Below are 15709 nucleotides of genomic sequence, written 5' to 3' on the forward strand. Positions count from 1 at the left end.
GTGAATATACCACAGCTTCTCTATCCATTCATTTGTTGATGGGCACTTAGGTTGTTTCCAACTCCTTGCTATTGTGAACAAAGCTGCGATAAACATGGGTGTGTATACACCTGCTTGGATGTCGTTTATGGTCTCTTTAGGTTATATTCCCAGTAGTGGAACTGCTGGGTCAAATGGTCGAATGGTATCTCTATTTGCAACTTTTTGAGAAAGTGCCACACTGCTTTCCACAGTGGTTGCACCATTTTACACCCCCACCAACAGTGAATAAGGGTTCCAGTCTCTCCACAACCTCACCAGCATTTGTTGCTTGCTGTCCTGTTAAATTTTGCTATTCTTACTGGGGTGAGATGATATCTTATAGTTGATCCCTAGCCCTGAGAGTAATAGTGATTTTATGTTACAATTTCCTGATGAATAATGATGAGAAACTTCATTTGTTTATGGGGCATTCGGATATCCACTTTTATGAACTTCCTTCTTTTGAGAGGAAAATACTCAAATGTATTAGCAGGCCACGAGGTCAGATGAAAAAACTATCTGAAATGGACTATTGTGACATTGTAGAATAGGAAGAAGGAAAAATTAATAAGGATTAAATGCTAGTATTGAACATCACTACATCTCTTCAAGCTTCCTCAGAGACTCAAGTAGTCTCTGAATAATTTCTTATAGAAATCAAGAATCCATTCAGGCAAAACTGAAATAAAATATTGATTGCTGTGTTAATGATGAACAGAATCTCACATACTTTGGACACTTTATCAGGAGGGTCCAGTCCCTGGAGAAGCACATCACAGAAGGTCAGACTGAAGATCAGATGGGCTCAAGTTTCATCAACTTCTTTTTTTAGTATTTTGCCTATTTTTAAAATTCTGTTGTTTCTCTTTTTATTGTTTATTTGTAGGAGTTCTTTCTATGTTTTGGATGAGTCCTTTATCTTGTTAATACAGGGTCTTTTGTTGTTTGGTTTGGAGTTTTTTTCATTTGTTTTCTGTTTTGGTAAATTGTTGTTGATTCACTTAATTCAGTGTTTTAGCCAATAATAGCTGTGTTTAATGAAAAGTTTATTTTTTTCCTTTCTAGTTTATACAGTCTATGTCCTTCTTTAGTAATCTTTTCTGCTTCAGTGTTATGAAGTTATTTTTCTGTATTTTTTAATAGAGACATGACTGTGTTTACTTTCTTACATAAGAATATGATCTAATTTGAATTCTTTATTAGACTCTATGAAAGACAGGGGTCAAGGTTAATTTTTACTCACAGTACATAGTTCTAGTATGCATTGCAGTGGCAGTTTCTTTCTAAATCAAATACATGTGTGGGTCAGTTTCTGGATATTTATTCTGTTCCTTTGGTACCTTGTCCATCCTTGCATCAGCATCACATTGTTTTAATTATTATAACCATATTATTTTATCTTTCAATATTGCAACACAAGGCTTAAATTTGTTTTTCTGTTCTTTCAGCTTGAGAAATGCAGAGTGAGTTCTTCCCTTTTATTCTCCAATTCTAGCTCCTGCACATTCCATTATAATACTTTATTTTGTCTTCCTGAGCTGCCTTTTGAAGTCATCTGTTCAGCTCTTTCACTTTGACATGTTTTCCTTTAGATTTGGCTTCTCAAATATCCAGTGAATCTTTAGAGTCTCTCCTGAAATCCATTTCAATTTTTTCCCTTTGTTTTTGTAATGGACAATATATTGAATAACTCAGAATATATCAAAAAAAGTCTGAGAGAGTACACAGTGACTGTACCAGAAAGAACTGATTGCCACTGAAAAGTTGCCAAAAGTACTATATGAACAGGAGCCAATGGTAATGAAAGAGGAAGTGGAAGGTACATTGAAGGCATTGGCATAAAATAAGGCCCCAGGAATCGATGGGATACCAATTAGTTTGTTTCAGTGAATACATGCAGCATCGGATGCACTCACCAGTCTATGCCAGGAAATTTGGAAAACGGCTGTCTGGCCAAAAGATTGGAAGAAGTCCATATTTGTTCCCATTCCCAAGAAGGTTGATCCAACTGAATGTGAAAATTACCACGCAATATCATTGCTATCACATGCCAGCAAAATACTGCTGTAGATCATTAAAAACTGGCTGGAACAGTACATTGGCAGGGACTTGTCAGATGGATCCTGGCTGAAAGTAAGGAGTGCCAGAAGAATGTCTATTTGTGCTTTATTGACTATGCAAAGGTGTTTGACTGTGTTTGACAAGTTATGGCTGATATTGAGAATGGGAATTCCAGAGCACTTCACAGTGCTCATGCAGAAACTATGCCTGGATCAGGAGGCTCTTGTATGAGCGGAGAAGGGGAGCACGGCATGGTTTGGAATTGAGAAGGGTTTTGTCCTATCTCCATACGTGTTTAATCTATATGCGGAGAAAACCATCCAAGAAGCTGAACTCTATGAAGAGGAATGTGGCATCAGGATTGGAGGGAGACTCATCAATAATCTGTGTTATGTAGATGACACAGCCTTACTTGCTGAAAGTGAGAAGGACTTGAAGCACTTGTTGCAGAAGATCAAGGAATGCAGTCTTCAGTATGGATTGCCTCTCAATATCAAGAAAACAAAGATTCTTACCACTGGAACAATAGGCTGTGTCACGATAGATGGAAAGGAGATTGAAACTGTCAAGCACTTCATCTTGCTTGGATCTACAATTAACATCCTTGGTATGAGCAGTCAGGAAATAAGAAGATGCATTGCACTGGAAAAATCTGCCATTAAGGATCTTTCCAAATTATTGAGGACTTCTAATTTTATACTGAGCTCCTGCATTCTTTCTGGATGATGATCTTGATATCCTCCCACAGCTCATCTGGTCTTCACTCATTAGTGTTCACTGGATTTCCTAATATAAAAGTGGATATTATCCTGTCACTCCCAACATTGTATTTCAAGATAAATCTAGAAATGACACTTTTAACTATGAAAGTGACCCCATTTTTCCTCAACTTTTCATCTCAAGCATAGTAGATCATATGATCACCTGACTCAAAATGTCTCATGCCAATCCATCTCAATTTGCAATACCTAACATGTCAAAATGTATGTGTTCCATTTCTTTCTTAACAATGTCCAATTTTCCTTCATTCATGCTTCTTATATTCCATGTTCCAGTCACTAGTGTCTGCTTGCAACTGTTTCTCCTCCTTTGTGTTTCCATATTTGAGGGCTCAACCTCAGTTGCCATATCTACTAGGCTAAGCGTGCTCTATTGTACGTAGAGTTTTTGAAGTCCTGCTATTTCAAAAGTGATGGCCAACCCTTCTTCCTAGTCTGTCCTAATTTGAATGCGCAGTTTTAGAGCAGTATCTGACAGACAAGCATTTTACAGGAAAGAGATGTAAGATATTTCCCCAATAGAAATAACCAGTAGATTCTGTATTGTCCCCATCCTTGACACGTATTTCACCCACCCTTTCCCTGCCCCACCAGCTTTCCTTTCTAATCCCACCTACGCTATTCAACACCTATGTCCCTTTATCTTGCCCTTGATATGATGGCTTGCATCCTGATCCTTGGGCTTCTATGATTTCAAGCACCTCAAGCTGCTGCCATTTTCTTATTCTGTGGCCAGTATCTCTTGAGTGTGTATCCTTTCTTCATACCTATTCAATCTGTTTGCTGAGTAATAATTTATGAAGCCAGACTCTATGAAGTATGTGGCATCAGGATCAGAGGAAGAATTGTCAACAACTTGTGTTATGAAGATGACACAACCTTTCTTGCGGAAAGAGAAAAGGATCTGAAGTGCTTGTTGCAGAAGATCAAAGATTACAGACTTCAATATGGATTACATCTCATCAAGAAAGCAAAGGACTAGTGGACAACATCATGATAGATGGATAGAGGATTGAAACTCTTAATGAGTTATCTTACGTTGATTCATTATCAACACCCTTTTTACCAGTAGTCAGGAAATGAGGAGACATATTGCTTTCCAAAAATGCTGAATAGCAATGATGTCAGTTTGAAGACTAAGGTGTGCCTGATTCAGGCCATAGTCTTCTCAATCACTTGTTATGCATCTGAGAGTTGGACAATAAAGGAGGGCAGTAGAAGAATTGTTACCTTCAAGTTGTGGTGTCGGATAAGAATACTGAATATCATATAGACTGCCAAAATAATGAATAGATATGTCTTGGAAAAGGTGCAGCCAGAGTGCTCTTTGTAGGCAAGGATGGCAAAACTTCACCTCTCATACTTTGGGCATGTTGTGAGGAAAGATTATTCCTTGGAAAGGATACAATGCTTGGAAAGGTAGAGGGTCATTAAAAGAGATAAAGACCCTAAATAAGATGGAGGTGTGATTATAACAATGGGTTCAAGTGTTCCAGACAGTGAGGATGTCACAGGATAGGACCAGATTCAGATCTGTTGCTCATAGGGTCTGTATGAGTCATACTTGACTCGATGGCACCTAAGATGAATAACAGCACCACTACAGCGATCCTCTTCTCTTTTGTTGACAATTTCACTTTCCCAAGCATGATGTCCCTTTCCAAGAAATAAACTTTTCTAGCAATATGCCCAAAGTATGTGTGTTAAAGCTTCACCATCCTTGCCTCTAAGGAGTCATCTGGCCACACCTCCAATACATCTTTTTAATGTTTTCTTTTAATTTTTTCATTGTTGCACATTTTTTGTCCTCCTTCCCCTCCCCTCTCCCCAAACCTTCCCTGCAGTGCACCCCTTGTTCCAGATTATGGTCATACATATCAGTTCTTACCCTTATCTGATCTAATGCAGTGTTCATTATCCACTTTTTCCTCATTCTCTCCACAACCCCCCAATGTTTGTCCTATTTAAAAATAGCAATGTTATGCAATTTTTGTCCTTTTGTGACTGAGATATTTCACTCAGCATAAGTCCTCCAGGTTCCCCAATCTTATGTAAAGTTTTATGAGTTCATTGTTTTTAAAAACTGCATAGTATTCCATTGTGTGAATGTACCATAGTTTTTTTTTATCCATTCATTTTGATGGACACTTGAGCTGTTTCCATTTCTTTACTATTGTGAATAACACGGCAATAAACATGGGTGTGTATACATCTATTTGAGTCATCCGATACATTTCTGCTTGTTCTTTTGTTGTATTCCTGTTTGCATTTTCTGGCATATACCTAGGATCAAGCTTGCTGATTAAGCAAAAAGCTGTACTGCCAACCCAAAGGTGCACATTTCAAACCCACCAGCTAGACTATGGGAGAAAGAAAGGCAATCTCCTCCAGTACAATTTACTGCCTCTGAAAGCCCCTTGGAGGGGCAGCTGCAAGTTGGTATACAACAACACATCTAAAACTAAAAGCGCATTAATCAACAAATTACTGTATTACATAGTTTTGAGTTAAAAAAATACATGACTTTTTTTTTTTTTTGCATGCAACTGAGGTCTTTTGTACCAGATTTTAACTTGAAATGTCTTTCCCTTATAGGAGGAATATCACAAACGTAATTTCACAGAGGTGCTTTCACCCAATATGTACAATAGTAAGCTCTGGCAGACCTCGGGCCATTGGCAACACTACAGCGAGAACATGTTTACCTTCAACATTGAAAAGGAAACTTTTGCTCTCAAGCCTATGAATTGTCCAGGGCACTGGTAAATTTGCATAATAACGTATGTTGTACTTTATCACTGTTTACTTTTGATGGATTGGAGTTTTTTCCCTTTTTAAGAATCACATAATTCCTTTAAAGACGAGGTTAATCGTCTTCACCAATTTATTTTATGTTAGGAAATGAATATACTTTTAAAAACAGATTTGACCTTTGATGAGTATGGAATGTAGCTGGAAAATATTTAGTGTTTTATGCTCTTAAATAATGATTTTTTTTAACTTCTATTGTGATTTTAACAGATGTTTACAGAAAGTTTAGGTTTTTATCAGTTTTATAAATTATTGTAATATTTCTTATTAATAGCAATTTTTTTCAAATATGAATGTTTATGAAACATTTAATTCTCATTACTCCTTGATTTAATTATATAGTAAGATGAATGGATCATTATCAACTGGTACCCAAGATCTAAAAAATATTTCTCTTCTCACCCCACCGCAACAGTACGGAAATTGGAACACGTTTTATAATCAGTGCCATGTTAACATTAAGAAATTTAATCAATTAAATTAATGTCATTTTCTCTCTTGTTTGAAGCAGTTGGATTCTTGAAAGCAGGCCATTTTTATTTTATTAACAGTCAGTTGTGGACTGTTTGGTCTTTTTGTTTCATTAATAGTCAGTTGTGGGCTGTTAGGTCTTTTTAATTTAATGAATAGTCTGGTGTGGGTTGTTTGTTCTTTTTAAAATTTAAACAATCTGTTGTGGGCTACATGATGCTTATTTAGACAAATTAGGACCCTAGTTTTTAGAATTCAAATACATCTTGGGGAAAGTGCAGCCAGAGTGCTTTTCATAGGCAAAGATGATAAAGCTTCACCTCACATACTTCAGGCATTTTGTTAGGAAGGGCTATTCCTTGGAGAGGGACATCATGCTTGCAAAAGCAGAGGGTCAGCAAAGGAGAGGAAAACCCTCAGCCAGGTGGATTGACACAATGACTACCATAATAGGCTGTAATGTGTCAAGAAGTGTGAAGATGGTACAGGATAGAACAGGGTTCAGATCCTCTGTTCATAGGGTCATTGTGAATCATACTTGACTCAACAGCACTTAACAACAACCCTAATGTAATTTTCTTGGAAGTACATAAAAATAATGGTATAATTAAACTGATGCATTCTTACAGTCTTTGAAAGATAAGAGTTTTCATAAAGTTGGTATGCAGATCTAGCTGCATAAGGCAAGGTAATTTTAAATCTAGAATGAATAAACATTTTTCTTCAGTTTAAAAATCTCCACAATTTTACTTTTTTATTACTAACATATATAAACTCAAACTCATTGCTGTCAAGTCAGAACCAACTCATAGCTGACCCTCTGTGGATTCTTGAGGCTGTAAATTGCATGGGAAGAAATTGTGCCTTTTTCTCCTGAGAAGCTGCTGGTTGATTTGAACCACCAGTGAAGAGTGATCTTTGAATTAGCAGTGCAACTTCATAGACATTTCAGCCCCATAGTTTCAAGTAAACTGATTATAGAAATAACTACTCAGTACTTGTCCTTTTGTCACTGAGATATTCCACTCAGCCAAAAGTCCTCCAAGGTGACCCATGTTGTATAACATTTTATGAGTTCCTTATTTTCAGTGCTGCATAGTAGTCCATTATGTCAATATACCACAGCTTTTCTAACATTTGTTGATGGACCCTTGGATTACTTTCATCTCTCTGCTATTGTGGATAACTCAGCAATAAACATGGGTGTACATATTCAACTTCGGTTTCTGTAGTGTATATTCCTAGTAGTGGAATTGATGGGACATTTATAAAACAAGACTGCCAAGGGTGACGCTATGAAAGAGGGCATAAATAATGAGCACTGCATTGGAATAGATGATGGAAAGAACTGTTTAAAAGGAATATATGATTAGACATTATTTTCATGACGACAGTCCAGAATAAGAGGTGCATAGCAAAGTTGACTAGAGGGGGGAAAGAGGAAATTATACAACATGAATGAAGAGTTTGGGTTGGTTTTTTTTTAAAAGTGAACTGGGGTGGGGGTAGGGAAGAAAACGTGCAACAATCAATGAATGGAAATCCAAGTTTTCTGTAAACATCATTAAAATCACAATTTAAAAATTATTATTTTTTAAAAATAAATAACTATTAAACAAGCCACAGAATATTTTAGAAAGTTCTTTGTTATTTTTTAGCAAAGACTGAAAGAAATCCAAGTTTGTGATGACAGGCTATAAAATATTTAACTAATTTTGTGAAAAATAGAATGTAAAAATTCATTCCACTTTCTTTTTTAAGTGCTTTGTATTTTCAAAGACACTTGTTCAGCAACTTCTTTATTTAGTTTGTCATTAATTTTCCTAACTAATTTCAGCTAGAATTTTAAGAGTGAAGGAAAAGAGAGACAATTTTATGAGACTAAGCTGGCTGACCAAAGCCTAGTAGGATGTAGGAGCCTAAAGTCTTTTCTAAAGGATCTTTAATTGAAGAGAAAACACACATAAGCTAAGTGTTTGGACCCCAAATTACAGAAGTGATGAAGGCACAGTCCCTTTCCTCAAGGAATTAACAGGCAGAGCGGAACAGGAGCAGGTTTGCAGGTAGTAAGAGTAAGAGGAGTGCTACCACAGTAGCACCCATGGAGTGTAAGGAAGCTGAACTAGCCTGTCTGGCAAAAAGTCCAGGAGAGATTCACTTAAGAATTACTTATCAAAATACTTGTAAGTGATATGTAAAGGTTTAAGGGTAGATAAGGTTTTAAAGTGATAAGGGTAGAAAATATCCTTTCTGGAAGAGATAATGACATGGTTATTTCTTAGAGTGCCACAGTATTGTAAATACAAGGAGCAACACATAAATGAGGAACTTAGGTTCACCTAGGTAGCATAGTCAGTAGGGAGCTGCCGTGTTAGCCCACAGGCCACAACTTTCTGGCGGTTCAAATCTGCCACTGGCTCTGAGTGAGAAAGATGAGTCGTTTCCTCCCAGGCAATTGACAGCCTCAGAAAACCCTCTGAAGGATCAGCAATGAAGATATTACAATTCAACAGAGAGTAAGGTAGTGACTCTAAGAAACAGGATATGGAATTTACAAATCTTGAGGCCTGTTGGAATTTTACAGGGTTTATATAACTATGTAACTTTTTCTATGCTATGTAAAAGCTATGTTATTGTATCTTCCTAGTCTAATGTTTGCTCATCATCTACGATCTTGGAGGGAACTGCCTGTTAGATTAGCAGATTTTGGAGTTCTTCATAGAAATGAACTGTCTGGGACATTGACTGGCTTGACTCGCGTTAGGCGCTTCCAGCAGGATGATGCACACGTTTTCTGCACAGTCGAGCAGGTAAACAATAATCCAAGGTGCAGCGAGGTCCTCACACATCCACAGTATTGTTCTGATCAGGGTAGTCTTCAAAGCTGGGGAGGGGAGACTCTGTTGTAGAGTAAGAGCCTTGATCTTCTCCCAGAGCTTCCATTCTACAATAAGTGAGGCTTTAATTTTTATCAGTACGTAAATGTTCTCTTTTATTTCTAATTTTTATTAGTACATAGATAATTATTCATATGCATTGTGTTTGATTCATTTACATAATGGTTTGTCTGTATGTGTGTCATGCTTTCCTTCATTGTTACTATGTCTAATGCAATCATTCCCATACATTATGTTTTGTAAAATTAATCACCATTGGACTATATCTGTCCACCATTACCCCAAATATTCTCTTGATACGGATTTTTTCTTTTTTCTTCAACTTTCACCAATTATTTTATTAATTGAAATTTCATTAAGTGAAATAGATTTAAATGGACTTGGTAAAATTTTAAAGGATATTATGTTTTTATATTGCCTAGAACTTTTACAGATGTCATGCTAACTCAAGTTAAAACTAATACAAAAAGGCTGCCTACTGACACTGTCACCATTTTTACTTAATATTTATCGGATGACTTAGCCAATAGTAACAATAGAATACACATTCTCTGAAAGTATATAAAGAGCATTCACCAAGGTAGACAATGTTTTGGGATATTAAACAAATCTCAATAAAATTTAATGGATTTTGTATAAAATCAATATGTATAAAACATATTTTCTGATCACAATGGAATTAGAGTAGAAACCAATAACTGAAAGGTCTGGAAAACTTTCAAATATTTGGTAAATATGTAAAACACATCTAAATGAGTCAAAGAAAATATCAGAAGGGACATTTGAAAAGAGAAACTGAATGAAAAGGAACACATCTAAACTCATGGATGCCACTAAAATGCACTTATATGGACATCTAAAGTACTAAATGCCTACTCTAGAAAAAGAAGAAAGGTTTAAAATCAACCATGTCATCTCAGCTTCTGCTTAAATTAGAATAAAGGGGATCACATCAAAGAAAGCAGAAGAAGGAAAATAATAAAGGCCAGAGCAGAAACCACAGAGAATATCAATGAAAACCAAAAGCTAGTTCTCTGGTCAACTGATGATGCTACAAAATTTCTAGTCAGACCTATCCGAGTGAAAATCTATGGTGGTGTTGTAAACCATCAAGTCAGATTTTGAGAGGCAGTCAATCTCATGGGAGGAGACTGCCCAACTTTCACCTGCTGAGCAGCTGGTGGACTGAACCACTGTGCCTATGGGTTGGCAGCACAGCTCACCCTAAGGCACCAGTGCTCCCTTTCAGGGTAAAAAGGAAGACACAAATTAAAAATATTGAGAATGAGAAAGGTGATATCTTCATGGATATTAAGAGAATGGTAAAATAATATTATAAACCATTTTATGCCAACGAATTTGATAATTTAAGTAAAATGGACATATTTCTCAAAACATTAACTACCAAACTTGACTCAAAAAGAACTGAATAATCTGAGCAGGCCTGTATCTGAAGAAGCTGAATTGGTATTTTAAAACTATTCCACAAACAAAATTCCAGGCCCATGTTGATGTCAATAGTCCATTTTACGGAACTTTTCAGGCATAAATACCAATTAGAGCCAATTCTTCCAGAAAACTGAAAAGGGAGAAATCTTTAACAGCACGTTTGTGAGGCTGCCATTGCTCAATAACAAATATGATAAACCATTACAAAAAAACTACAGGTAAAATGTCCTCTTGAAAATTTTACTACCCTAAATCCAATAGTATTTTTCCAATAATGGGTTTTTCAAAATAATGCTGTATCATGACCAACTGGGTTGTACTACAGGAATGACAAATTGATTTTACCTTAGAAAATAAATTAATAAAATTCACTGTATTAACAGACTCAAAAAGAAGACATCATAGTAAAGTGGACTGGGGGAGGATAACAATGAAAGAATTTTCTTTTTCTTTTCAAAGAGAAAAGCGAACTGGGGGAAGGGGTGGACAAGGAGAAAAATGTGCAACAATGAATGAATGGAAAGCCAATTCCTCTACAAACTTTCATTAAAATCTCAATATAAAAAAAGAAGACATCATCTGGTTATTTCAATAGATGAACAAAAATAATTGGGAAGTATCCATATCTCAAATACATCAGAAAGGATGAGTATGGCTCAGAATAGGGTTTAGATCTGTTGTTCATAGGTTTCCTATTGTTGTTTTTGTTACGTGACATTGAGTCACCTGTGACTCAAAGCAACCATATGTACAACAGCTCTGAAATCTGCCCTGTTCAGAGCCATTCTCACTGACTCTGACACATCTATCCCCATTGCCTCAGTTACTGCATCAATCCATCTTATCCAGGGTCTTCCTCTCCTGCACTGTCCCTCCACCTTTCCAAGCATGATGTCCTTCTCTAAGTACCACTCCCTCCTGGCCACATGCCAAAAGTATGTGAGACAATAAACTTATAAAACATTACACAACATGAGGTACCCTGGAGCACGTCATACTGAGTGACACATCTTACTTACAAAAGGACAAATACTGCATAGCATCACTGTTACAAAGCAGGTCTGACATGGGGGTGGGTAGAATACGATGAGAGTGGATAACTAATGAGCACAGCATTGGAACAAATGAAAGAAAGAACTATATAAAAGGAATCAAATGATTAGGCATTGTATATATGACAGTAACCCAGAACAATGGTTTTTCATTGCAAAGAGAACTGGGCTGGGAGGTGGGGAAGTAGGTAATTGTGCAACAATGATTTTTTAAAAGGGGAGGTGGAAGAGAGAGAGAAGATAAAATGTACAATGAATGAATGAAAATCTAAATTCTCTGTAAACATTCCTTAAAATCACAATTAAAATATTGTTTTTAAAACACCCTAGACTCAAGGAGAAACTTGGTTTCACCCTGTCCAAGACGAACCTATTTATTTTCTTGGTATGCTGAACATGGTATGTCCAAGATTCTTTTCCAGAACCACAACTCAAAGGCATCGATTCTTCTGCCATCCTCAGTCATTGTACAGCTGTCTGATACATAGCAGTAATTGTGCACTTAGTCTCGAGACCGACATTGTTGTTTCTCAGTACTCTGGAGAGGTCCTTGACAGCAGATTTTCCCATTGCAATTTGTCTTTTGATTTCCTGACTACTGGTGCCAAGACTACTGACTGTAAAGCCAAGCAAAATATAATCGTTAACAACCTCAATCTGTTTTCCATCTACTATGGTGTTGCCAATTTGGCCCAGTGGTGAGGATCTTTGTTTTCTTGATGTTGATAGTCATAGTCAACTGGATGGCATCAACGACAACAACAATGAACCACTGAAGATTAAAAAGAAGTATAGAAATATAAAAAAACTTAAGGGTTGTTGTTGTTTATTGCTGTCGAGTCAAGCACGACTAATAGCAACCCTATGGAAAAAAGGACTGAAGCCTGTCTATAACTATCATCATTTATCAAAGTTCATAGAGTTTCCAGAGGCATGGTGTTTAGGAAGTAGATGCCACTCCTGCTTTCAAACCTGTCTTAAACCAGGAGCTCCACCAAACACTGTCAACCAAGGGTAACTGTTATGTCTTTTGACATCCCAATGTCACAAGATTCAGCATCACAGCAACCCCAAATTATCTGCATATTGACAGAACAGTGCTGTACCATTTAGAAGAATATTCCTCAAAAACATAATAAAAACTGACTTTTAAATACAAAGCACTCCTGGAGGTCTTGTTGACTCTAAATGAGTGACTTAAATAAAAACCAACCGATATAGTATATTGTTGTTGTTGTTATGTGCCAGTGAGTTGCCTGCGACATATAGTGACCCTATGTATAGCAGCTTTGAACCCTAACCTGTCCTGAGCCAGTCTCACTAATTCCAACACACCAACCCCCATTATCCCAGATACTGTATCAATCCATCTCATCTAGGGTCTTCCTCTCCTACACTGTCCCCTCCACCTTTATGAGCATGAGGTCCTTCTCTAAGGACCAGGCTCTCCTAGCCGCGTGCCCAAAATATGTGAGGCAGGACCTCAAAATCCTATCCTCCAAAGAGAAACTTGGATTCACCCTCTCCAAGAGAAACCTATTTGTTTTCTGGGTGGTCCATGGTATTATTTGTTTTCTTGGTGGTCCATGGTATGTTTAAGTTTTCTCCATCACTACAACTCAAAGGCACCAATTCTTCTTCTGTCATCCTTATTCATTATCCAGCTCTCTGATGCATAACAGGTTATTGAGAAGACCAGGGCCTGAACCAGGCACACCCCTTAGTCTTTGAACTTATTTCATTGCTCTTCAGCATTTTGGACAGGTCCATGACAGCAGATTTGTCCAATGAAATATGTCTCTTGATTTCCTGGCTGCACCAATGGTGTTGATTGTTGATCCAAGCAAGATGAAATCATTGACAGCTTCAATTCTTTCTTCATCTGTCATGCTGATTTTTGTCCTGTAGTGAGGACCCTTCATTTCCTTGATGTTGAAATTCAATCCATACAAGACTGCAGTCCTTGATCTTCTGCAGCAAACATTTCATATCCACCTCACTTTAAGCAAGGATGGTGGTGTCATCAGCATAAAGCTGGTTGTTGATGAGTCTTCCATCATTCCTGATACTACATCCATTTTCACAGAGTTCAGCTTTGTGAATTATTTTCTCCACATATAGACTGAACAGGAATGGAGAAAGGATACCACCCCGAAACTCACCCTTCCTGATTCTAAATCATGTAATGTTCCCTCGCTCCATTTGGACAACATCTTCTTGATCTAGGAATATATTTATATTAACACAATTAAGTGTTCTTGGATTCCCATTCTTTTCAATATTAGCTATAATTTTCTATGATCCACAAAGTTAACTGTCTTTGCATAGTCAATAAAGCACAAATAGGCATTCTTCTGGTATTCCCACTTTCAGCCAGGATCCTTCTGACATCATCAAGCATATGCCTGGTGTTGGGTTCTCTTCTAAACCCAGCTTGAAATTCTGGAAGTTCTCTGTGACTGTACTCTTCTAGCCATTTCTGGATAATCTTCAGCAATATTTTTGTCTTGCATATGGTATTAATATTGTGTGATAATTTCCACATTTGGTTCGATTACATTTCTTGGGAATAGGGACAAATATGGATCTCTTCTAATGGGCCACTTTGAATCAGTATGATCTACTATGCTGAGAAGGAAAAACTGAAGAAGAAAAAGAAGAATAGTATTGCTTTCATAGTAAAATAGGTATTTATAAGACCCATCATGAAGTATAAAATTGTAAGGGACAGTATACTATCCATACACATACAAAAATAACCTGTTAATATGACTGTTAGTCAAATATATACACCAACAACTAAAGCCAAACAGCAGAAGACTGAGCAGTTCTAAACATGCAATCCGATGCATTAATGACAATGTTAAATTAGATGACTAGCGGCAAAGGTCTGAGGAGATGGAAGCCGTCAGACACCAGAGAACAGAAAATAGACACAGATAAGAGCATCAGAGTCCTGAAAGGTACTGTATGAATTTTCTGACATTCAAGCTGTACTACCTTAAGAAGACATTGGCAGGGAGAAAAGTGCAACAGTGAATGAATGGAAATCTAAAGTCTCTGTAAACTATCATTAAAATTAATAAAAAAGAAGACATTGCTCCTCAATATTTAAAATATGAGGATAATCATATCTGATCTAGATCCCTGCTGTAGCTCTTCCCAAGCCCAGAAATTCTGATTAGCAAGAGGAAGAGAAGTGAAAGAGCTGGATGAAGAATGAGAAAGAAATCTGATGATGTCCTTTATAATAATTTCCTAGAACGGTAGTTGCAGATAAACTTGATGTCTTAATAAGAAAAAAAGTCAAAAATAAAGAGATAATAATAATCATTGGAGACTTGAATGCAATAGTTAGAAAAAATGAGAAAAATAATCTTAGGTATCTAAAAAAAATCATATGGAAATCCACAGAAAATAAAATTGTCAAAACAACTTCACAAAAATCCAGAATTTTAACACTATATTTTAATCCATACTTGGAAAGTTGGAGGGTCAGTGTCAGGAAAAAAAGACTCTCAACAAGATGGACTGACACAATGACTATACTAAAGGACTTATGTATATCAGAGAAGATGAGGTCAGCCCAGGAGAGGGCAAGATTCAAACCCATTTTTTTTCAAACCCATTTTTCAAGGGGTCACTGTGAGTCATTATTAACCTGGTGGCAGATAACAACAACATATTTGAATTTACACATTTTTATAAAGTAACATTAGTACTGACTTTAGTACTGATTATAATCACAGTGGACAAATAGATCCATGCAACAGAATAAAGAACTAGACCTGCACATATCTATGGACAACTTTGATGATGATGATGATGATGATGATGATGATGATGCAAGGCAGCAAAGTTGGGAAAAGATTGCCTTTTCAAAAAGAATGTTTTGTCAGTTGGATTCTCTATGCAAAAATAAACAAAACATGTTTTCATTCAAACTGTCTGCCAAATTGAAAAATTAAACCAAAATAAAATTTAGACTTAAAAATATAAAACTTCTAGAAGAAAAGTTATAAAGAAAACCTTTGTGATCTTTGCTACATAAGATCCAAAGCAAAATCAATGGGGGTTATTAATAAACTATATTTTTTAATTTAAATTTATGATTAATTTCAGTAAAAATTTACAGAGACTTTGGATTTCCATTCATTCATTGTTACAC

At 36.5% G+C, this 15709-nt stretch overlaps 1 protein-coding gene across 1 annotated transcript in view; it reads left to right on the forward strand.

Moving 5' to 3' along the window:
• Positions 1–15709, forward strand: part of TARSL2 (threonyl-tRNA synthetase-like 2) — a 197410-nt gene that overhangs the window by 128180 nt on the left and 53521 nt on the right. The window contains 2 exon segments of the mRNA XM_006901325.1: positions 5457–5623; positions 8791–8953. Of these exon segments, the coding sequence (XP_006901387.1) occupies positions 5457–5623; positions 8791–8953 (330 nt within the window).

Source organism: Elephantulus edwardii, unplaced genomic scaffold, assembly GCF_000299155.1.
Source record: "Elephantulus edwardii isolate Elephantulus edwardi_28Jun2011 unplaced genomic scaffold, EleEdw1.0 scaffold00319, whole genome shotgun sequence".
Classification (NCBI taxonomy): Eukaryota; Metazoa; Chordata; class Mammalia; order Macroscelidea; family Macroscelididae; genus Elephantulus; species Elephantulus edwardii.